Genomic DNA, 24,775 nt, shown 5'->3' on the forward strand with positions numbered 1-24,775 from the left:
TTTAGCTGCTTGCTGTCCTTGTGCCAGCATGAAAACAGCAGTATCAGCATGCATGTTCTGCTCAGGCCATGGATACCCACGCTTGCTGTGCTCAATAAGCCACACATTCCTGTCCCCTCGGCTCTCTGCCCACGGAAGGACAGTGGCTCGCCTGGGAAGCCCGCAGCACATCGTGACTGCACAAACAGATAAATAGCTAGAAGGGAGCGGGGTGGGAGAGAGATCATGTTTCATTTCTGGAGAGCTGCTTAGAGATGAGCTGTGCATGAAGCCCCGGTGCAGCTCACGCATAGTGGGATTAGTCCCGACTTTCCATCCCCCTCTTAGCATTTTCACCTGAGGCTGCTGCTTGGTGTAGCGTGGCAAGCAGAGACACCTGAGCTTCAGGTGGTTGCGACGGGTCAGGATGAAGAAGCTGGAACAGGGCTTGCACGGTGCTGCTTGTGTTCTCTGGCGGCTAGGACTAGCAGTGCCCTGGCTCTCCTGCATGCACCCGCTGGGATGTAACGCTCTGCTCCTGAGCGCAGGCACAGAAGGGATGCGAGTGCCTGTTTTGGTGAGACCGACCATTGCCAAGGCGAGCACTGATGTGCAGGGCAGCAGGGCACTGGATGAAGCTACTGGGCAAGGGGATGGATGTGGGCCAGAGGGATGGATGTGGGGCAGAGGGATGGATGCTGCACGGGTGCTCCCAGCAGTGTGCCGGGGACAGCAGGAAGCACCGGGGCCGGTGAGGGGCTGAGCTCCTGCTGCCAGCCCCCCTCACTGCATATCCCGGCCTTATGTCTCGTTGTTATGATTGCTATGGAAATAATTTCAATATGTTTTGCAGCTCTGAGTTGCCGTGTCTTGCATTGTTTGGATGGAAAGCTGCTTGACTGGTTTTGGAGAGTGGCTGTACATGCACAAATACTAGCTGGTGTTTTTGTGGTGGTGGAAAGTAGGAGATTCACAGCATGGTTTTAATTAGAACTGCTCATTTTGTCTTTCATTGCAGTGTGTTCTTTAGTTGAAAGATAATTTAATTTTCTTTGTTTTGGAAGATTTTCGTGCTTGTCTGTGTGAAATGTCTTTATTTACTGTGCCTCATTGTGCTTTGTGCATAGCTTTGATTATGAGGAGAGTCAAAAACAAAACTTCCCAGGGCTGTATTATTTCTACCTGCTGTGGGTTTTAATATAGTCCCACTTGTATATATGTACCAAGTGTCTACATTTCTAGGACAAAATCACCAGAGAAAATTGGCAAAGCATGAAGGGGTAGATTTAGCTGTAAAACTCTTACTGACTTGAACAGGAATAGTGTCTAAAAGTTGTGAAGTGCTGGAGAAGCGTAACTGGTTTGGGTCAGTTTGGTTTTTCATCTTGGAGAAGTCCACAGAAGATATCCCTTGTTGAAAAAAAGACAAAACCCCCAAAAAATCCTGCCTTCTCTTGCAGCACTCCATATTAAGATCTTGTAACACCTCCCCTTCAGTGAAGAGTATTTAGTCTGGTTGTAACACAGTGCAGCATGGATCAGTCTTGTTTATATATACAAGAATATTTAGACAGCATCTGTCATATCAGAACTTTTTTAAAAGCTACATAAAATATGCAAATCTCTCCCGTAGGTGCAGGAACTCATAAAATTGCTCAGACTATGCAGTTACAAAAAGAAAGAATTCTAGATGGTATTTTTTAATCAATTCCTTAATAATCCTGAAATAATTTTCTAAATGGGTTTCAAATTAATTTTCAACCACCTGTTTTGCAGTGATATTGTTTTCATTACATGGGCCTTACGTGCTGTAGCTCTTACTCTGCAATGATATAATATTCTTCAATATAGACTCAAATTTTGGTACTGAATATGGGTTATGGAGTGTTATTGACCACAAACTGGCATACAGTTGTAGACTTGTGCACAAACTCCACCCACAGCAAACTTGAGTTTCCAGGGACAAACAAATTTAGACCACAACTTGTAGGCAATGTGCTAGCATCTAGGTACACAAATAATCTCAAGCACATGTCCTGAATACATCAAAGCCTCATTTTCTAATCCCTCACAGTTTTCAGGAAAACCTTAAAATATGTGAACTGGAACAGCCCCACTGCTGGCTGCAAGAGCCCCAGCTGAGATGGAAGCAGGTTGGAGAGGTTTTGCAAAGAACAAGACAGTGCAGTGAAAATAGTGTAACTGGGCAATGGCTCTGCATTTTGCTGTCCTAAATGAAATCCCTGAAACTGTTAGCTCAAATAGATTTCACAGGGGTAGTTGGTCTAATCACAGGGCAGTGTTAATCTGGAAGCCTATCTGTAAGAGCAGATGTTTGTAGGAAAATGGTCTGTTGAGTAAAAGCACTCTTCTTCCTCCAGTTTGAGTAAAAATAAAGAAAAAAATATGAAATTTGGCCCTTGGGTTCTCCAATTATTATGAAATTCTCTTTTCCCTTTTTGTAGTGGAAAAAGGTGTGTAATACACGTTTGAATTGAATGTAAGAAGTGGTCATTAGCAGGAATAGGGCTCAGGATTCTATTTTTATTGTTATTTAAGCATGCCATCCAATTTTGGAACAATGACAGCAGCAAGGCCATCGAAACTGTACATGCTGGTGGTGCTCCAGAACTTCCTGTGTGCTCCAGAGCAGAGGTCGGGAGCACTGTTGGGACTAGGGGGGTTGCTGCAGTCCTTGCAGGGAAGTAAGCTGCTGCTTTGTGACACCTTTCTGAGGAAGGGAGCGAGGGATGGGTGAGTTGTCCCATCCCAGGCACAGGGAGGGCTGGTCAAGTGTCTGTCCCATCCCAGGCTGCAGAGAGAGCTGGTCGAGTGTCTGCCTTCTGGCCATGACCACCCTGTGCCCAGCCTGTGCTGAGGCTGACTCCAGGACCAGGCTAAAGCAGGCCCCCAAAGTCAGGGGGGAAAAGCCAAAGCACTGAATTTAAGCTTTGCTCTTTCCCTCTGGGAGAGGAAAGGGCTGCAAGGTACCACTGTCCGAGGTGGTGGTCTTGTACCTCTACTGTGGAAAGCTGAGGGTGGCTGCCTGAAATTAAATGCCTGCTGGTGAAGTTGCTGCAGAATGTTGTGTCTGCACTGGGCTCTGCCTCTGTGGGGTCTTTTTCCCAAGAGATCTGCTCCATGTCTCTTAACATAAAGCTCGTGTGCCTCACAGCCACTGCCCCGGGACAGTGGGACTTTCATTCTTTGAACTGTGGCCTGGGCAAGTGACAGGGGCAAGTATAGATTTCAGGGTTTGTTATATGTCTGCTGCTTAGCTAATTGCCTTGGTTTCTCTCTGTAATCAGGGGAAGGCTCATCAGTATAGAGTTTGGTGAGCTATTAATTTTATTCTAATGTGAACATCTGAAGCTGCTTGGGTAAATCACACCTTCAGAGTGCCTGCCTTGTTTTTCTGGCTGTGATGGCAGCCAAGGTGACTAGATCCTGTTGTTGTCCAGCCTGTACATGTTAAAAGTAAGGTGGCACGAATCACCTGGCATTTCCCTTTTTCTTTTGAGTGGATGTGTTGTGTACAATTGTTTCTAACTGTGCTCAGCAGGCTTTAAGGTCTTACCAGTTTGCCAAGAGTGAGATGTACTTCCTAGGCTGGATACCCAGGTAAGGCTGGAATATGGCTGGGAGAAGCAGTGACTTTTAAGACTTTGGCATTTCTAGCTCTGGCTTGGAACTTGACTCATACTGGAGCCTCATGTTTGAAGTCAGCAGGTTGATAGAGACACAGTCTTGGTTTGGGTGTAAAAACACAGATTCTGGGCACCATCACCTCCTCATCATACCTCCCCTCAAAGGAGATATTGTTACCCTCACCATCATCCTCAGTTCCCAGTCACGCACTGATATCCTGCTCCACCGACTGCAGCAGGGTCTCATCCATTTGCAGCCGCAGATAAGCTACTCTATAAGGCTTTTATTGGCAAGTTCTACTATTGATATTTGCAGCATTTTACTTGGCTGTCTTACTGGCTTTAAGCAGAGTTGTGGTGTTAGCCTGTCAGTATTCAAGTCAGAAATTCTAGTGAAACAGCTGTTCCTAAATAATGTTACTCAACGTGACAATATTTAGAATGATTGATTGAAAATATTCCCTGTATGTTGAGAAAGTTTTAGAAATCTTTCATGCTTATTTTATTTACTTGCAGTTGGAGATCTCAAGCCTTTCAGTTCATTGTAGCACTGGTGGCAAAGCACCTCTTGGTATGCTGTTCGGTCAGTCTTGTCTGTTCCATCCATTTGGTTTTCTGATTTTTTTTTTCATTAAAGAAAGAAGTGACATCAACCAATGGCATCACCCTCAAGCAGCTTACAGTGTAGAATCCAATCTCTCTATATTTCTCATAGTTTAATCAGAGTGTTCTGAAGGTCAAAACCTTGAACCCAAGCTATAAGATATACCTGACCTACTTTTATTGCTGCATTTGGATGCTTTCCATGGAAGACATGCTCTCGGATAAAACTGCAGCGTAATCAGAGCTGTAGCACTAGGTGGATCAAAGGAGGTTTGAGGAAGTGGAGTAGGACCAGAAGTGGTCTCCTGGCAGTGTGGTTACTGTCTTTGTTTTGTGAGGAGGCTGAAGCACAGATTGATTAAAAAAAGAAGTCTGGAAATATGTAAAAAGTTGTTACAATTTCTTTCCTGCTCTAATCTAATCATGATGTCTGATAAAGCAAAAGCTCTCTGGCAGTGCTGGTGATAGGAACTTGATCACTTCATACCCAGCTCACTGCATCTTCATCCTTGCTTTGCACTTTTATAAAATGCCTTGGAAAGTTTTACTTCTTTTAATTCATTCCTACATAAAAATTAAAAACAAAACAAAACAAAAACAAACAAAAAAAAACCAACCAAAAATGGACAGTACTGTGAAAGTTGGAAGCCATCAGTATTCATGTGACTTTCAGAAGAAGTGAGGAGTTTTATTTCAGACCTTCAGCCAGCCTCCCTTCGTGCTTCCTCCTTTCCCCAAACACAAAAAGCAGTCAGGGCTTGATTCATGGACTGTATGATTATAATAAGTCTCACTTGGGGCATACAGCTGTATACCATGCTACTGCACTACGTGCTTTGTCTGCCTCCACCCTTGGGTGTTAATTCCTGCTCAGTGCTGTGGCTTTTGACTCCATTAGCTAATTAAATAGCAAAATGTCTCACATAAGATTTTTTTGTCTTTTTAAACAAGTACTTGGCAAATCAGAGAAATTGAGAATTAGAAGTCTATCTGTAGTAATTTTCATGGCAACAGAACAGTAAGTGCAATATTCGTATTATGAATATGGCTCAGTATTTATAGCTCTCCAAATATTTACAGAGATAAAGCCTTTAAACATAGCCCCAGCTTTCTGTCTTCAGTAGCAGTTTAAATAAATGTCATTTGGAGAGAAGTTAAAATTGAGGAGAAAGGCAGCCATTTCTAGTTTAATATTGTCTCTGAACTCCAAAAGTTTTATGCATGAAACTGTGTTGTCTCTGTGCCATATGAGCCAGTGTTTATCTTGTCGTGCACCTCAAAAGCATTGGCCTTTAATCAGATAATTCTTGTGAGTAGGTGGGTGCCCCATTGTCCTCAAATTCACAAGGGGGAGAATTCAAAGTGATGCAAGTGATGCAGTTGCTGAAGCACTCGTGAGCCACCGAGTCAAAACGTGGCATTGAGGGTGTGCCTCAGATTGGAGGAGCCACTGAGGGATGCTGGCAGGGGTGCTATGGCATGGCTGGGATGGGCAGTGCTGAAGGACATTGTGCTGACGGCACCTGACACACACCCGAGGATCGCGGGCCAGCCTGTGCTCCCACAAACGGGAGCGTGCTGGGTGCGAGCGGTGCGTCAGCAGCGTGGCGAAGGGCAGGCTCACAAGTATGAGCTTGTCCAGGGTATCTGCCTAAGAACGTGTAATAAATTCCTTCTATTAGGGCATTTGTGATGATTTTTGGTTTTTTAACCCATGCATGGCCATGGGTATGACTGTCCAAACTGAAAGCCATGATGGATGCTGAAGGCAGATGTTTTGATTAGAAATTCAACAGAGTTTCTACTCTACTGAGTTTCTAGAGTTTCTAGAGTGAGGGGTTGGGTAGTTTCAAGGAGGACACTGTTGTGTTGGACTTACCCCCAGACCTGAATTTATAATCCTTGGAGAGTGATGAGGTAGCAAGGATTAGAAGAACATTTGTATGGTCTTGTGGTGGAAGATGTCATGAGAGCAGTAATGATTTCTTGGTATCCCAGTCAGTAAGGTGCCCAGGACTTACGAATTCATTCCATTAGTAACTCCTTTTCTGATGGGCATATCTCTTGTGAGTCTAACAGTTTTAGGAGGAGTGTGACATGGGTTGATTTTTAGGTATGTGCATTTTTTAGGAGGAAAATCCTTCCTAGAATTAGGGAGCAGCGTCTTGCAGCTGTTTAGACAAGGAGATTTCATGGCTCTGCTGAGAGCCAGCAGCCACGAAGACTGTTTTTCCCTGGATAGAGACTGAAATTACTTGTGAGCCAGTGACTGAGTGTACAGCATCTCTATTACATTAAGATTAATAATTCCTCAGCGTATTTGCAGCTGGAAGTTTTATATAGATCTTTATTCATCATGATGTGAACAGCTGCTCTTTTGCTGCTCTGTTGAGTTAAGGTCCAAGTGGCAGCACTAGAAAGTGCCACATAAAACACACTCCTGCTGTTTCCATTCACTGCTCTCCCATCCAGCTCTAGTCCTTGGCCCAGGGTTGGCCCCTTGCAGGAGCAAGCCATCTTATTTTTATTTGTGGACCAGCTCTGACTGCATTTGGATCCTAAAACAGAGTCTGAGTAAATCCAAGGAAAATCACATTCAGAAAGAAAAAAATAAATCCTGAAAGTAGCACAAAATTCTGTAGGAATTCCTGTTACAATTTTATATTAAGTAAGTGAAAGACTATGGGGCAGTAACATGTTTCATTGCACAGAGCATAATTTATTCTCTTTTTTTTTGTTTAACTGCAGTACAGCAAAATCTGTCACAACCAGAGGGTCATCTCAGCTCCTAAGGAAGTGTTTTATTATCTGTCTGGTTGTTTTTTGAAGGGTTGTTCTGTTTTACTGTATTTCATTTTTTTCATTCTGAAGTCTGTCTGCTCTGCTGTTTTGAATAAGATGCTCCCCTTTTTTTGGCTTGTCCTCTCACAAGAGTGTCCAAGCAAACCAAGTTTAGCACCCGAATAGTCACCGAAAAAGAGTCAGGAGCTGAGCTGTGCACGTCATCCAAAACCCGGCACCCCTTCTTGCTTGCCTGGCTGCTGGCAAAGGGAGGATTTTCCTGGTCAGGATGATGTGCCTCACTCAGTCCTAGGTACACGGAAGCGGGTGTCTAGACATCTGGAAAGAGCAAGGGGCACATGGGTGGTATGGCAGTGACTGAAACATGTACACCTGCAGAGTGTGAGCTGGAAGGTGGAGAGAAACAGCTGCATAGAGACAGGGATTCTGCAACACACGGAGCAAGACACATGCCTTAGTGGTTTGCTGGTGCTTTGTCGATGCTGCCTGTCTGCCTTGTTGACACTGCCAGGGCTGCTTGCTCCTCGTCCTGTGGGGACCTGAATCCCCAGAGTAGGGGCTGCCAGCCCCTGCCTGGCTCGTGCTTGGCAGCTTAGGGTGCAGCTGCCTGCTTGTGCCCTGCTGCTGCTCTTCAGCATGCACCCCTGATCTGCAGGGAGACTGCCCAGCTTCCCTCTGGAGTAGAGGGGTCCAGGAAAGTTCTATAAACTAGTTCCCATGGCACCTGGGATGTGGGAGAGGAACTTGAGAAGAGAGCTGCTACAGTCCCAGTCCCCTGCCTCAGGGCATCTGAGGTGTGGTTTTTTCTCAGGCCTCCCCCAGCAAAAGAGATAAGGGCCAAACCAGATCAGAATAGGTATTAGAGAATTTTGCAACAAACAGGGCAGTCTTTTCCTGACTCTTTTTCCCAGAGACGTAGGTTGCTGGCTCCCAGAACTTTGAGCGGCAGGTTTCTGGGCATTTTCATGTGAGGGCATGGTGGCAGGGCAGCTCACTTGCTGCCCAGGCAGAGGCTGGGCAGGATCTCTGCAGTGCACACCAGAATAGATGCCCTGGTCTCCTGACCTCACCCCCTGTGCCTGCGCTTCACATGACAGTCACTGCCCGCAAGATCAGCTTTTCCCTCCTGCCATTCAAACCCATGATGCAGTGGCTTACGTCTTCCAGCGCTTCTGTGTGGGAGCCGAAAGTAAATTCTTTTTCTTGAAAATCAGATTCATGACGCTATTTTTATGTGTGCTCAGTGCTAACTGCTGAAATCAATACCCAGAATGCTTGTGCACTTTCTTAGTAGATCCACTAAGTAGATTCTTAGTGGATCTTTGGTTTGGTTTTAAAAAACCAGGACGCTGAGCACTTACTGATGGTATTTTATTGAGGCTGTATATTAGGTGCACTTTTAAAACATGACAATTTGTTTCATTTTATCCTTCATCATGTGCAGTTCCTGAAAAAAAAATACCTGCTGCTTGAAAAGCAATAAAGCTATTTAGTGTATAGCTCCAAAGCTCTAGCTTAAAGAGACAAGCAGCACTTGTCGTGTTAAAATGTCCCTATTTTATAGATTTTATTCTGTTCGACCTTTTTTGAAAGCATTGCAATTCCTTTCCAAAACATTGGTGGGGATAAAAGGGAAAGAAGCCCCCTTACACCAGACTGGGTTGTTAGTCTCCCTTATGATTCTCACCAGACTGACTCTGGTATTCCTTGAACAGTTCTGGGAATGCAAATGGGACAGATGGATGTGTAAGGCATTGCTGACCACGAGCACTGTGGTAGCTGCTGCAAGCAGTGTGGCCATCAGTTGCATGGGCAGATAAGTAGTTATTGTTCTTAGTATTTTTAGAGGCATAAAATGGATTGTTGTCTTTATATATGTATATATATATATATATATATATATATATATATATACCAAACATAAAAAAACCAGGGAGAAAAACACACACAAGAGGTAGTGCTGATATGGATGTTCCCTGTGGCACATCATTATCATTAAGGAGGCAGCCCCTACAGGCCTCAAGAGTCTCAAGCACAGCTGCTGACTGGTTTTGAGAGTGAATACTAAATCTCTGGTCATGCCCTGCATTGTTTTTAGTGGGAGTTCAGCCTTTAATGCATTGAGACAGGCTAAGCCCTAAGTTATACCCCAATGTTCATTTAATACATTTGCAAAAGAGTCCGGGTCTGGAGGAATGCACCACTGTAGGGTTTTTGCAGTCCTTTCCCCAAACTCCCAGTAAGTACACTTGAAAGCTATTACACAGGATAGCTCCCTTTCTTCCTGACTGATGTCATGGGTGGTGCAGAGGGTGTATCTGGCTGGTGTGTCCCGTGAGAACACAGGACCATTCTTTCGATGGCCTCCAGGAGCCTCTCCAGACAGAGGCTTCCTTGTTATGACAGGTAGCTTTCTGAGCATTTCAACAGATGCTTGGGCATGCCAAAAACATAAAGCGCTTGGAAAGGGAACGTGCAGAATTTCAACTGTGTTTCTTAAAATAAATGCCGTGGCTTAAATAATAGAAGTTTTCCTCACTGACTGTAGAATAACCAGTGAAGCTGAAATAGTGTTTGAGTTATTGGATGTGGCGTTTGCAAAATTTCCTCAAAATTTAGTAACTGTAGGAAGGTTTAGGGAAGTCTTGCCTTTTTTTTTTTTTTTTCCTAGTGCTTATGTTTGAAACACCTCATCTCCTTCTGCTCATAGTTTTCCAAGTCTGTTCAATTCCAATTGGCAGATTTAATATATGTGTACCAGGAGCACATTTGGAATCCAGGCAGCCTCAGTATGCTCACGTCTGTGATGAACCAGAGGTCATTATAGCTGTAGGACTGAATCAGATAGTACCTTGCTCATGGCTGTGAGGGGTGACAGCCCTGTTTCCCTCACATTTCAGTGCCCACCGGAGGAAGATTCCTGATGTTCAGTGCCACGGCATCTGGACACATGAGAACATCCAGCCCCAGTGCATCTCTCTGGGTAAAGGCTGGGGTTTGCTTTGGCACCCTGCACTGAGATGAGCAGCAGCCTACTGGTGAGAATTGAGACATGTTGGTGGGAGATAGTGCTGGGAAAGTGATGACGGAGAGGTGTAGGAATCCCAGGGAAGGCTTGATGCCGTGGCTCAGCCCGTGCAGCCTTTTCCCTCGCTCTTGCATAAGACGATGTAAGGTGACGAAGAGCTTAGCTGTGATCAGTCCTGTTCTGGTGTTAATTACCAGTGACTGCATCGCTTTTGATAGAATTAGAGGAGTGTGTAATAGGCCTGCAATTAAGTCTGATTTTGATCTTAGCAGCTTCAGACAATAAAAATGAAAATGTCATTTGAGATTAGTTCAAATATTTTTAACAGTGTTGCTCAAAGAGGGAAAGAGCACAGTAGTCAATGTTTGGTCAGAACAAGAGAATATGACCTACTTTCATTTTGAAACCAAATGCTTGGCCACATAGTTCTTATCTGCATATTTAAGTCTTTCCTGCATCTCTCCTTTGTACCATACCAGGTGACTGCTGTATCACTGCCTTTTTTTGGGAAGGGAAACTCATTCAGAAACATTGTGGTCCTGGTCCTTTTTTGCAGCTAATTCTTTTTACAGTTTCACAGCAGGGGAAAGTACACCTCTTTCCACTTGGATCTACGTATTGCCAAGGAAAGCATGCTTGGTAGGAAAGACATGTCCTTATTATGAATGCTGTAGCTGAGAACACCTTTGTCACCCGTACTCAACCACTGAGTTATTAAGAGCTTTGGACTGTGTTACACAGAGAAAAAGATAAAAATAGGGTGTCTGACGCATGCATCCCATGTTGCACGCCAGGAAACTGAATCGCTCTTCCACTTAGTACAGTACCCAGAGCATACATGGAAAATATGCATGGATATGAACATGCGAGATCTTTCCTCACCAAGAAAAATGCTCAGTCACCCTTTTTTCCCATCACATTTTACATTGATCTTGTTTGATATTCCCTTTGACTGCTGGCAAACCTAACAGCAGCCTAAAGTCCTACACATGTGCTTTTACTGCCACTGCTCCTCACTGTTGAACCTGTCTGCCATGTTTTGAGGGAACTGTGGAATATTCTTATTGCACTCAGCTGGCAGTAAGCAGGATCTTACCCATTCACCAGACATCTGCAGCATGCTGAAAACTCCCAAGGCTCAGCACTGTCTGTCACAGAAGTAATACACTGGGTGCATAGTCTAAAATAAGTGATTCACAGTATGTGCCCCTTTAAATGTGAATCCTTGCATTGCTTTCTTTTATTGCTTCTGTTGGCTTACATAATTATGTGACACAATATAAAAGTAAATAATGTGATGCAATGGGTAAAGCTCAAAAGGAAATACAAATTAGAGATCAGATGCTTCCTAACACAGAATATGACATAAAACTTACAGTGACGTGACTGTGAATTTTCTTATGTTGAGGAGAGAAAAATCAAGCATATAGCAATTACATGAGTCGTTCTGGATGTTTCTAGCGCTTTCTAAGTCAGGGAGTAAGTGACTTTGGGTAATGGATCAAAAAAAAGGTATGGCTGTGCTCTAGGACAGGGCCTTTTATAAAAGCAAACATAAATTTAGCTTGATCATTACAAACCCTAAAAAACAATGCAAAACATGCAACTGAGATCTCATTGTTTATTTTCCAGCATGTGAACACTTTTCATGGGAAGGCAGGTGTGCAAAGCTGAGAGCTATGGGTGTTTGATTGCCTCCTGTTAGGAAACCTGTGGGAAAAACGCAAGCTGAGGCTCAGCAGTAGATTACAAACTATGACAGCAGGCAAGTTCAGATTTGAAGATAAAGCCTGAAATAGCAGAACCCAATGCAAGACCAACATTTTTGGTCCTCTTTGCCTGTATTCGGTAGAACATATGGGTACCTTGGTGTGCGATTTTGCTTTTGCTGAATTGAGGTTTGAGTTACTCGCTAGTCTATTTTTACATTTTAAGCGTCCTTGTAACTCAATATGTGTTTGTTTTAATTTTACACTCTCCATAAAAAGCATCCTCCATGACGACTTGGAGAAGTGACCGCTGGCAATGCATAGAAGTTTATTTGCCTGGCATGTCACACTGTCTTACTTTTCCCCCTGCAAACCCACGTGCTGGTCTTCACCAAAAATACCCTGGGATACCTTGTGTCTTCTTCCTTACCTAAGCTTTGCTGCTGAGGCTCTGGAAGTGGTGAGGCAGGGAAGATCAGCTTGGGACAAATCCAGGTCACTCCACCAGCCCTGCTCACACACACTATTGGAATTAATGAGCAGCCAGGCTGTCATGGGGGGGGAACAGGGTGGTGATGAGTAGGACAGTGGCTTCCCTGTGGCCACTGACTGTACCAGGAGCACACCTGTGATCACCCACCTGCAGCTCAAGCTGCATGTCTGTCTCTGGAGGAGAAAGCCAGCCTCTTTTTGCAGCATAGTGCTGATGTGTGTGTCAGGGGCTGTAGGAGTGGGTGTTCCATGTGAAGCTGGAGGGAGGTTCACAGGCCATGACATCCTACTGAAGGCAGCGTACAGGCATGGCTCTGCTTTTCTCTCTCTGTTGTTTTGCTGATAGTGCAGATTTTCAATCTGCTACTAATGTGTTTCCAATTTTACAATTCTGGCATGGAACCCTCATATCAATCATATCATATCCATATCATATCATATAATGTCACAACCCCCTGGCTCTGAGCTGCCTTGGTATGATGTCTCAGGAATGCAGAGCTGATAAAATAGTGTAGAAAGGCTAGAAATGAGCCTTCTCCTCCTCCTATCTCTGCATCCTTCCAGCATTCATGTGCCTTAGGTAAGAATATAAAAATTGCTGCACCAAATCATACAAAAATGCTTCTTTTCTCTTTGCTTTTCTGACCAAAATGTGGGGTGAAAAATTTACAGTGTGCCCGATTGGCAATGGAAGACGTGTCTAGGCTTATTGTCCTTCCTTCCTCATGCATCAGTCACTGTGGTACCTGAAACTTTGCCACTATGAATTGCTGTTGCCACTTACCATGTTTGATAGTGGAGGGAGGGGTTTGGGCCTCCAGAATTTCACCAGTCTCAAGGAGTAAGTGATTCAAGATTTTGTTTTTAATAGCATTCCTGCTATCACATGGTAAAATATCCTAGAGAGATAACATGAAATTGCTTTGTAAGATTTAAGGAGAGTGAAAATAGACAAAATACAAATATAAGCAGGATTTGATACATGGGTTTCACCACTTGCTTTCAGCTCGAAAATAGACAAAATACAAATATAAATATACAAATACAAATATAAGCAGGATTTGATACATGGGTTTCACCACTTGCTTTCAGCTTTATTTAGCTTTGAACTTGCATTTACCTTAAAACTAGTGTTGCTTCTTACCAAATTATGGTAAGTTTTGAGCTTCCATGTTCAGTGATGGTGAATAACTCATGCCCAAACCCACATGAACCATTCACAGTGGAACCTAAAACTACAACAAAATGAGCAGGTTTGCTCTGCGGTGGGGCATCTCCTAGGACAGTGCACCTTGCCCACGTTCCTCTCTCCTGTAGTTTCTACATCTTCCCTTCCCTTGGGACAAAGCTTCCCCACTAACCCCTGTAAGATGACTATTTTTGTGAAACTCATTTCCCAATGTCAGGTGGCAGCCACAACTGGGACGTTGTGGGAACGTCACAGCAGTGGGAACCATGAGTAGCTTCTACAGGATATGGTGTGGATGAGGTCAGACTCTGCTCCCTCCACATCCTGTGGCAGAAATAACTCTTGTTGTCATCAGAGCAGTCCCTGTAACGTGGATGAGGTTCAACCTAGGCCCAAGAGTTTTGACAAGATTTTTGTGTGATTATAACAAGAGTTTGACATACATGGTTAGCTGCTAATCATGTATATGTGATCTGTCTCCATGCTGTCCCAGAGGTATTTACCAGCATAAAAGTCAGCTAATGAGGTCACAAGCAGCAGACTGCTGCTGCATGAGGGATGTCCAAGGAAGCATGGGGGTGGGTGAGCTGTGTCCTTTCTATTTGCAAAATCTGTGGGTTGTGCATCCCTTAGTACTATGAAGGAACATCGAGTTCATTGTGTTTTTCTGCTGAACACTGGAGCAGAATTTATGTAAAGTTTTCTGTGGATGTAGCAGGAGTACTCAAAAGTTCAGCCCATCTAAAATGCCTCAGGTTCTTTAGGATAATGAGACATTTTGTGAGTGCACCTTTTTATTGTACCAATATTACATTACAGGAAAAATGGAAGGGGGGAACTTAACACATAGCACCTGTCACAAGTTCTCTCCTTGAATTAGGCTCTCCTGCTTATAAAACTTTAATTGATTCCTAGCAGTTTATGTGCGGGGTGCTCAGTGGGCGTTTTCTGTTCTCTTGCCAGCTCCATGGTTACTTAGAAAGCGAGCCGCTCACGCTGCAGCTGTTCATTGGGACTGCAGACGACCGCCTGCTGCGACCCCATGCCTTCTACCAGGTTCACCGGATCACTGGCAAGACCGTTTCCACCACCAGCCATGAAACAATACTTTCCAACACCAAAGTCCTGGAAATTCCACTTCTTCCAGAGAACAACATGAAAGCAATGTAAGACCAAGGCACCATGTCTGACTCCTAGCAGTTTTGTCTTGGTCAACTCACTTATTTTCTTTGGGGTTTGTTTCTTTCCTTTTGTACACAGTTTTCCTTTCACTGTCTTTTTTTTTCTCCTACATTTCTCTCTGTAACAGTAGGTTTTCACAACTTTGCTGAGACAAATTGCTGCTAATCAGCTTAACAGCAAAACAAACTGCCACAAATATTTATGACAACTGATTTGCTTTCATTCTAGAGTTTCAGCCAATGTGCTTATTTGCCATTTAAAATAAGTATCTCGGTTACTGAGCTGTAAATATCTCCTACCTCAGCTCCTGCATTTAGTTCTAAATATGACACCTGTTGCTCCTATACGCACTAGCAGAAGGAACAGAGCTGATTAAAATTTATCTTTGGATGTCAAAGGAAACTCTTAGAGAGCATTTCCAAGTACCCTCGTGGTTTTTCTGGGACGAATAAAACCACTAATTTCTCACATAATAAAACTCAGCATTTTTCATGGCACTTGCTTACAAGCAAATCTTCCAGAACTAAGAGTTACCTCTGAGAACCTTTATTCAAAGGGGATGCAGTTTACAGATTGAGTTGTTAAACTGGGCTAAGTTTAGTGCTATGCAGAAAAACAGGCATGGTTATCTTAGGATGCCTGGGTGATAATTAAGTGCCCTGTAAGTCCATTAAACATCTGTAAACATTATTATAGGATGGTATATCAAGGTTAAAATAGCCTTCTGTGTAAGTGATATACATGAAACCTTCCACACTATTTTATCCTTTCCCACTCGAATCTGTACCCTCCCTCAAATCAGCCTACCCACTATCTGAGTTGTCTCCCTGCTTCATTCAAATCATCCTAACCATTATCTGAGGTGTCTGCCTTGGGAGGAATTTGTGTGTGCTTGTGTGCAAGTACAACTCTTGGTGTATGTATAAATATAAATGTATTCATATTTATATATAGATGCATGCACCTTTGTGTGTGTATATATAGGAAGATAGAAAGCAAGCAAGAAATCCTGACCACCACCAAATCAATTGGAAATCATGGGAAAATCACAATTTCACTCCTTGTTTTTCATACAGTTTTCCTTGCCTTAACAAAGTGGAAAATGCTGTCAGACACCTGAAGTCCTTCCACACATGGTGGTTATTAGAAGCTGGTTTGCAGTGTCATGTACAGCATGCCCTGGAGTGCCTCATGTAAATCAGAGAGCCAGAATATGTTTAGCTGCATTGCCAGCTGGGCTTAGAGTGATCACTCAAGACCTGAGAATCTCTTGCAGTGCATTGTGTTAAAAGTCATGACAAGCCTTCAAAATTATTGGCCCTGTTTGCTGCCATCATAAGTTGGTGGGGCTGCATTGGAGTTAAGGAAATATCACCAATTTGTACCCACGCAGTATTTATCTGGCACTTTATTTATCCAGTTTGAATCATGGTTTTGGCCATCTAGGAGCATTATTACCATTTCATTCATCTTTCTCCCTAAAATAGAGGTAAGTTACACACCTTGGGAGCCAAGCTGAATATTTTTGTGGCATGTGTGCCAGACTGTGGTACAGCTCACTCAAGAATCACAAACAATGTTTTAGCATATATAGGCCTTACATGTCAGTAGTCTAAAACCTTATGTAACACTACCAATGAATTGAAATTTGGAGCCAAGGACTTTTCTCACACTTTGTGTTCAGGCCTTGATTCAGTGCTACACCAGAGCTCATCTACCCATTTAAACTTTTGCACATTTAGCTGTTCCTATTGACTTCAGATTTCAATGTCCGTGACTTTACAAGTTTGAATTTAGATACTTTTTCTTCTGTGAACATTTGGGTATGAATTGTACATCAATAATTATTCAATTTTTAAATGTTGCTGTAAGAGATACAAAGTGGAGAAATGCACCATTTCTTCCAAACCTTATGGATCTTTGCACAGAATTTTGACATGGGTACAAATACTCTGTGTTCTTATACAGAGTATAAGAATGCTTATGTAATTCTTATATAATTATTATGGCTTCACCTGCTAATATGCATTGTTGGAAATCTTTAATACTTTCATTAATTTCTTTGATCATATCAGCAAGGGCATTTTTTAAATTCTAAAATTCATACTCGAGAAAAAATGCAGATCAAAACCGTGCTGCCATAGCGCTTATTTGCAGTTTGCTTCAGAAGAGGATCTTCAAAGGTCTGGAGGGGGGAATTAAACTCTTTGAATGCAAAATGAAGTTAACTATGCATACTCAATGTAATAAAATGCATGGCCATGTAGCCTTTGTAGTCATGGCCAAGGCAGAGGTATTTTTGCAGTGGGTTTTTGAGTGCGTGTGTTTATATGTCTTTTGCTCTGGGAGCTTCTTCTGTTGAAATATTCTTTGACAAAATCCTGACTCGTAAACTCATCCAGGAGAAAAACCAAAGTTAAAAAACTGAAAAAAGAGAGTGAGGCCAGAAATTGTAGTAGTTGTATCTCATGAAAAGCACGTTTTTCCCTAATGTGGGGAGAGGACTCTGAATTTAGTTTTTTTCATGCAGAGCTTCAGCTCAGTGCTCAGCTTGGGAGTATTTCCAACTCATTGAAATACAAACAAATTGACAGTAGAATTGACCTGAGGGAGAGGTGTGCTCATTAATAAGAATTTCAATAGTTCACCCTAGATTGAAAATCTTGTCAGACTTTTTTCTAAATTAGTTGTAACAAGTAAAATTGTAAGTAGCCTGGCATTCTAAGTTAATAACAGTTTCTGCACTGCTGTCACATCCCACTGACTTTCCTAGTCTTGCTGTTTCTTTGGGCTTTGGTTTATCTTTAACTACCATCCTTAAAGGATGTGTTGGGGAATAAGGGTCCTTTAGATTTTCTTCCTCTGAGAGCTGAGGTAACATCCTAAATTTGTGTGCTTTACAGCAGCCACTACCTGCTGCTACTGATAGCCCCAGCTCAGCTGCTTGGGAGTGCAAGTACTAAACAAAGTCTGCTGCGTTCAGCCTGGTCATTGGGTTGTGCCTGATGCAATTTTTTAAGAAGAGCATGCAGGAGAGAGATAAGATATTGCACACTCATGTCTTCCTGAAGTCTTCTTGAGATAAATTGAATTGCCCTGTGTTTCCTTTTGGATAGCATTGACTGTGCTGGGATATTAAAGCTCCGAAACTCTGACATCGAGCTGCGCAAGGGAGAGACAGACATCGGTCGTAAGAACACGCGTGTGCGTCTGGTCTTCAGGGTTCATATCCCACAGGCCAATGGCAGGACCCTGTCCTTGCAAGTAGCCTCCAACCCCATTGAGTGCTGTAAGTAGCAACAAACATCCTCCTCTTGCTGGATATTATCAGCAAATCTTTTAAACAATGAGGTTGAAAGGGTGTCTGAGTTCACTGTTAACTCAGCACTGCCCTATCCACACACCTTTTGAACAGTTTTTAACTTTTCTGCTCCATATGCAGTCTGTCCATACCAACATGCTCTACATTGGTTTTGCTTTACCTGTCTAGTTAGTGAACTTTAATCTGCTTTCCAAAAGTACATAGTTTACATTGAGATCAGAATATATGTGTCTTAGGAAAAAATGTGTTGCTTTGTGCATTGAGTGCTGTAGAAAAACACACACAAGTAAAGAACAGTTAAACTAATAGTGGACCTGGAAGTGACAGGCCCTTTTGTTTTGGTGACTCCTTATCATAAAGGTAACTGCTGTAGAAGTTTTGGGAAACATCTCTCATATCCTATTTACTCCGTCTCCTCATCATAAAGCAAAAACCAGCAAACAAAACCTCACCCCCTTTGATAAGGAGCTAGCAATATAGTAGAGCTGACACACTGGCCTGCAGCTTCAGAAAACCTCCAGAAACCATGTTTCTGCACTGAGGTCTCTTTAAATGAACAGCCTGTATTTTATCTGATACACTGGGACACTATTCAAAGATACCTGTATCATTTTTGGTCTCTAAGCCTCATCAGCCTCCCCCACACAAAACAAATCATATCTGCTTTGTGTAGCTTTAACAGTCCAGCATAAGTAGTGGAAGCTGAATTTCAGTCTATCTTCCAATGCTATTTTGTTTGGCTGGATGGACTGAAACAATTTTTTAAGGTTTTGTTGAATTCCATTCACATAGTGGGTCTTTCTGATGCTGACAGAGTAAGCATCTGGCAGGTATGTGAGGTGTGGGCTCTGGCAGAGGGAATGGGGAGGAAGGCCTGACCATTCCTAGCTCCATTCATGCTGGAGGGCAAAGCAAAAAATGTGAGAGTCATGGTTTCATCCTGCAACTGAGGTTTATGAGAGCTTTTCAGTTGCTACACAGTGGGATAAAGCACAGTTTCAATCTGTCCTGAACTGATCTGTGCAAAAGTGCCAAGCTCATGGAACCACTAAATGTGAAGCTGATTGGATTTGTGTCAGGGTACTGCCACTTTGAGTGTTGCGTAATGAGCAAAAGCATGGCACATGCCTGCTGAAAGAAGTGGAAAACAGGAGAAAAAAATAAGTGCTAGTGTTATTTCCAGCGCCGATTGTGGAATAAGCTGGTGCCAAAAATTTCATACATTTTTAGTGCATGTGACATCAGAAGGAACCATATAATCTGGATAAAATGTCGCATTGTCCCTTGAAGCAGCACTCTCTTCATGTCCCACAGTTGAGGGAGGATAAAATTTGTGCCACAAGAATACTGGATTCAGTTTACATGGATCCATGTGTGCTTGGGCACTCAGGTTCATTTGGAAATACTTTTTCTAAAGTGTGAGCTGCTGCTGGATCACAAGGGCCCATGGCTACTGCTGGTGCTACAAGACAGTTTGTAGCATTGACAATAGGGTCTATATTGACTGAAACAAATTTTGGACATGTGTGATTACCTTGTCATGTGTACCTTGTAAACACACAGCATATAGAGTGAGAGAAAATTATTTAAAATAAATTAATTTCCATTAAAATGCACTTTCTGATATAGTACATACCAAGCTGAGTTTTAAAACACTTGTTCTCTGTGAGTCTTTTGAATCTGTACTGCTGTTTTACACTATTGTTTACAATCAAAGCACTTGAAAATGAACCATGTTTCCTGTAAACCTTGTGACCTTTCTTTGTTTCTGTATCAAACTCAGCTTATCTTATGAGGGTAAGCATTAAGTTACTTACTAATGCAGTATTTACTTTTTTGTGTGTTCGTGGTTGCCTTTTTCTTTTTTTAAATCTTCTTTATAACTCTCCAGCTCAGAGATCTGCCCAAGAACTGCCTCTGGTGGAGAAGCAAAGTACTGACAGTTTTCCTGTTACTGGAGGGAAAAAAATGGTACTGACTGGTCATAACTTTCTGCAAGACTCTAAAGTCATCTTTGTGGAGAAAGCGCCAGGTATGTCTTTTCAATCTAGACTCCAATCTGCCTTCCCCCCCACCCCGTTTGTGTCAAATGATGAAAGCACAAATATGGTAATGGCATTTTCTTCTGCACGTAATGTGTTTTCCATGTCACTGGGCAAAGCTGTGGAAAGGATCTGAGCTGTGCCTAATGCTGAGGTTTCACACTGTGACAACTGTACTTACAGGTAGACAATAGAGATGTTGAAAGTCAACCTTTGGCATTTGTTTATTGTAGCAAACCATGAGTGTAGCATGCAGGACCTGTGAGAGGGGTTTGAAATCTCTGGTGCCGTGTCCTCCTAAATCTGCAGTACGGTGCATCTTCTTAAATATTTCTGTAATTTGTGCTGCTGCTGGTGTGTGTGCACCTGTGTCTCCTGTGGCGTTTACAAGGCGCTGACTGAGGAGGACTTGGAGTACACACATTCATATGAAGGACAGGTTTACCTGGAGGACTGAGGGAAGGACTGAACACAACTTCCCCTTGCCCAGCACTGCTCCTGCAGTGCTGTGGTGGTGGGACTGGTTCCCCTGGAGAAGAGTCACAGGCCGGGCTGAAACAGGGAAAATGCATGGAGTGGGAGCTGGGGCTGGGGCAGGATGTGTCTGCAGGAGGGGTGGATTACAGGGTGACAGTGCCTAATGGGTGTGAATGCCCCCCGCGGGAATAAGCGGTGGCCGTGGAGCTGGGAGTCAAAGTCAGGCCCTGGAATGAGACTGCTAAGGATAGTTCTGAGTCTTGTTTTGGAAAGGGTTTCCCTGGTGCTGGCACAAGCTCTGAATTCCTCAGCTGCCAGCTGAGCCCCCCACCCCCACCCCGAACTTAAAACAATCTTGGGCACTCCTCAGGCCGCCTGCACCAGCTTGGACAGTGTGCCTGTTTAACCCTTTATGTCCACGAGGTTCCCACGCTGCTCTCCTGCCCACGGCCCCTACCAGCACCACAGGAACCTGGGACATGGGGCAGGATGGCAGGGAAAGCAGGGGAGGCTCCGGAGGCAAAGACACCCAAGTCTTTGGGCTTAGCAAGCTCAGGACAAAAGCAGAAGACTTCCCTGACATTCCCCAACAGAATCCTGGGTTGATGAGGTTTAAGTTGCCAGGAGTGCCTGGGCAGAGGCAATGCCTTGGCTTCTCAGAGAGAGACAGTTGGCACATTTCTGAGAACTCCAAGCACTGCAGCACACACTTGAGGATGTGGCTGTGACATCAGCAGAAACATCCTTTTTGTTTCCTAAGAAAGTTTAAAAAAAATGGGAAAAAGCTTGTATTGCAATTTTAAAAAACTGAATTCTGTTCTCTGTGTTCCTCCCAGGGGGGAAGAAAGTTAAAGTTTACTTTAAACTTCCTTTGCTGCACAGAACTGGGTTAGTGTGACATGTCAGGAGTCCTCAATCCGTCTCATTACAAGAAGGAAACCACATTAAAGGGTGCCTTCCTTAATACTTATTTCCTTTCCCTTCATTTTTTGAGTTGGAAAATTTTTAAGTATTGCGTTCTGAAGGATTGTGATTGTGATGCTGTTTTCTATGTGTGTTACCACAGCGTTGATCTGTCTGACAGTTGAACACTGTCTCTCTACTCCTATATTCCTATACTACGTTAGGTACACTAAAAGCAGGATATTCATTGTATAGCTTTCAATTACAGAATTTAAGGTTCTGCCTTTTTTTAGTAGTCTCACTGTACATTTGTTGCAGTTGCAGGGCAGTACGGCCTTCAGGGGCTGAGCCCTTAGAGTCAGTGTAGTGTCTCCAGAAGCTGCAATAATTGTGTCAGAAGAAATGACACACTAAAAGCAAAGCTGCTGGCTAATCTGGGCTGAGCAATTTTTAATGCTTCCATGGTTTGTGTGCTATGCTGCCTCACACAGCTCGATGCATCGGAAGCAAACAAGAGCAATGTATCATTACCTTAGTGGCAGATTGCTCTGGCTGGATTTTTGAACAGTCACTGTATTTAACGTCAAATGAACAAGCATTAGCAGCCTTCACTTTTGTAAATCAGCATGGGGTGTTTCTTTCCCTTTCAGCTCTTGAACATCAGTGAAAGTAGGTCAAGAGAAGGAGCACCAGCATAGTTTCTCTTAAGAATGCTGGTTATGAAGCTCTATGATTAGCTGGAGACATTCATTAGTTTTGCTGCTATAACCACTTTTGTTTTTGAGTTTGGAATGTTAATCACGTTCCTAGTAGGTAGCAGCCAAACACAGCTATTACAGAGTAATAGATCAAAGTAATAGATCATTGTGCTCGTAAAGAAAATGTATCTTTTGTATAAAATTTAAATATTGTACTACGTCAACTCATGTCTTCAGTCCTTCTCAAGCAGAGTCCCCAAGCTGAGAGGCAGTCTCCTGGAGCTTGTCTAATTCCTCCTAGTCTGCATACTTAATTGGATAATGAAAGGAGTTTGAGAACACTTTTTGTTTGCCTTTTCTTTCCCCAGCTTTCCCTACGTCTGCTGAGTGCATTGTGGTCTGCTGAATGTTTTTCCAAGCATGCATCCCAAGCTTTCAGTCTTCAGGGCTAGCCCTCAGCTGTTGTAGTCTCCGGAGGAATGGCATTATCCTGGCCTCCTTTGGTGGGGGAGTCAGTCTGAGTAGTGACTCATACAAGAGGGAATCCCTGAAGAATGATCAAATCAATCTTTCTGCTGGGGCGCAGTGGCTTCCTGCTTTTAGCTTAACCCCTTGCTAGCTGCTGTTCAGCCAAGAAGCATATGAAACAGAGCAAAACAAACTTTGCAGCCCTGTGACTCTGTCTCACACAGGGAAAATGGGGTATCTAGGGGGTGAAGGCATGGCACACTGACAGCACCACAGGAGAAGCGCTGTGAGGACCTTCTCTGGAAGGAGAACCCCTCATGGTGAGGTCAGGCACAAGGCACCCCTTTGGATAAATAATGAGTGTTCAGAAGTGGACTAAAATTTGCTCAAGATTCTACAGTACCATAAAAAAGTTCTTGCGCACTGATGTGAGGCCTTATTTTGCCAGATTTTGTGCAATATTCTGTTGCTTGCACATCAGATCATATTTTCCAGTGATGAGCAATGGTATAAAATGACTGTAGAAGAAACCTAGTAGTAGTGAAAATATGAATGTTAAATGTACTTCAAGAGGTTCAATTCAATTCAAATTCTGAGTTCTTTTAAATTCAGAATTTCCTTAGACTGGAGAGTCCCACAATGATTTTGCTTAAAAATTACACTAATAATTTTTTTTTTCTTATCTCCTTTCACTTTCTGTCTCTCTTTGTAGTCATGTGTTTCTCTTCCTGAGGTTCAGAAGTGTCTTGTGCATGTCATGGTTGTTGAGTGCCAACGTTGAGGATGGCCAACACCTGTCTGTTTGTCACCAGAAGAATCAGTACTTCGTAAAATATTGAAAAGTCTGCAACTCCTTACTGGCCAGGTCCCTTGATGTCTGTAGGCTGGGGGTTGATGTGGCAGCAAGGTGTGCATTTTAGTTACAAAAGTAGGTGAAATGAAATTGGTATTTGCTAGCTATGGCAGGAATTGTTTGGCTAGGAGTGAAAATGCTTCCTGTTAACATTTGCATCTGCGTGGATAATGATCTGGATTTATAACGGAAGACTGACTTAGTTACTTTAAACTTTAAAACCTTTTATTTTATTTGTAGATTATAAATGTACCAGGCAACAGAAATCTTGAGGAAAGTTCAGAAAAAGCAGAGATGCTTAAAGAGTGTGTTTTAGGGATTGCATATCTATCAGCAACCGTTTTTTGATAATGCTTTCTGCAAACACTGTTTTCAAAGCTAAGTTTTTAAATGTAATGAGCTACTAAACACAAAGCAGCACAAAACCCGAACTAACCAAAATGACCAGACACTGGCTCTCAGTATATCAGATTACGATCAGTGATCTATAAAACTGATCACTGCACTGAAAAAATCCTGTTTTTCATCCCTCAGTCCACAAGATGTATCATGTAACTGATGAGTGAAAGCTCAGTGATAAGACACAAACCCAGTATCCCAAGGGGCAATGCACAGGAAAATTATGGGTACGTTATGGTAAATTCTGGATTATAGCTCCTGGCATGCTGTAGGATATTTTCAATAAAAAGAGTGTTTTGGGGGTTAGAAAAAGTCTCTTATTGAGATCTGAAAAAGTTAGACTACCTTGAAAATCTCTCCTTGCTCAAAAACGCTCTTCACTTCTGTAGCTTTTAACACTGGAACTAACTCAAGTATTTCCAGACTTCACAGATTTGGCCAAGTCTAGACATGCCTAAAAGATCAGGTTAAACTGACGAAATCTTTATAATCAATTTGTGACCTATGGGCAGTAATGGTCATTGGATGTATTATTATTATTATTATTATTATTATTATTATTATTATTAATTATCATAGGGTTGAGTTGCCACTAGTCAAGTCAGAGCTCCAAACCCATTTCTTTGCTTGTGTGCTTAGTGATGAGAGCTCAGAGCAAGGGTTTTAAAGAGTGAAAAGGCAGAAATGTAACACTCAACTTTACTATGGGATTACTTTCTCAAATAACACTGACTTTGGTACTTTGGGCTGTTAATGTTGAGAGCCATTTTGTCCTGGTCAAAGGCTGTGTCTGATCTTCCCTGTAACAAATGCCCCTCCCTGAAGATGCATCACTCTCTTTGATAGACATCTGTAGTGTTCACAATGTCTCTTAAGTCCGGACTTAGAGACTTCAACAGTTTTGAACAACTTGTTAATTACTCAGACTTCAACAGTAATCCTGGCACCTATACAGTTCTGTAACCTAATTGCATAATATCCT

At 42.8% G+C, this 24,775-nt stretch overlaps 1 protein-coding gene across 6 annotated transcripts in view; it reads left to right on the forward strand.

Moving 5' to 3' along the window:
* The window catches only part of NFATC1 (nuclear factor of activated T cells 1), a 110,618-nt gene that overhangs the window by 29,249 nt on the left and 56,594 nt on the right, over window positions 1–24,775 (forward strand). For all 6 annotated transcript variants that reach the window (XM_039712260.1, XM_039712263.1, XM_039712262.1 and 3 more), the window contains exons 4-6: window positions 14,413–14,615; window positions 17,748–17,920; window positions 19,845–19,985. In XM_039712260.1, coding sequence (XP_039568194.1) covers window positions 14,413–14,615; window positions 17,748–17,920; window positions 19,845–19,985 — 517 coding nt within the window. The remainder of the gene's footprint in view (window positions 1–14,412; window positions 14,616–17,747; window positions 17,921–19,844; window positions 19,986–24,775) is intronic.

This window comes from Passer montanus, unplaced genomic scaffold (assembly GCF_014805655.1).
Source record: "Passer montanus isolate IOZ18808 unplaced genomic scaffold, ASM1480565v1 scaffold26, whole genome shotgun sequence".
In the NCBI taxonomy this organism is placed as follows: domain Eukaryota; kingdom Metazoa; phylum Chordata; class Aves; order Passeriformes; family Passeridae; genus Passer; species Passer montanus.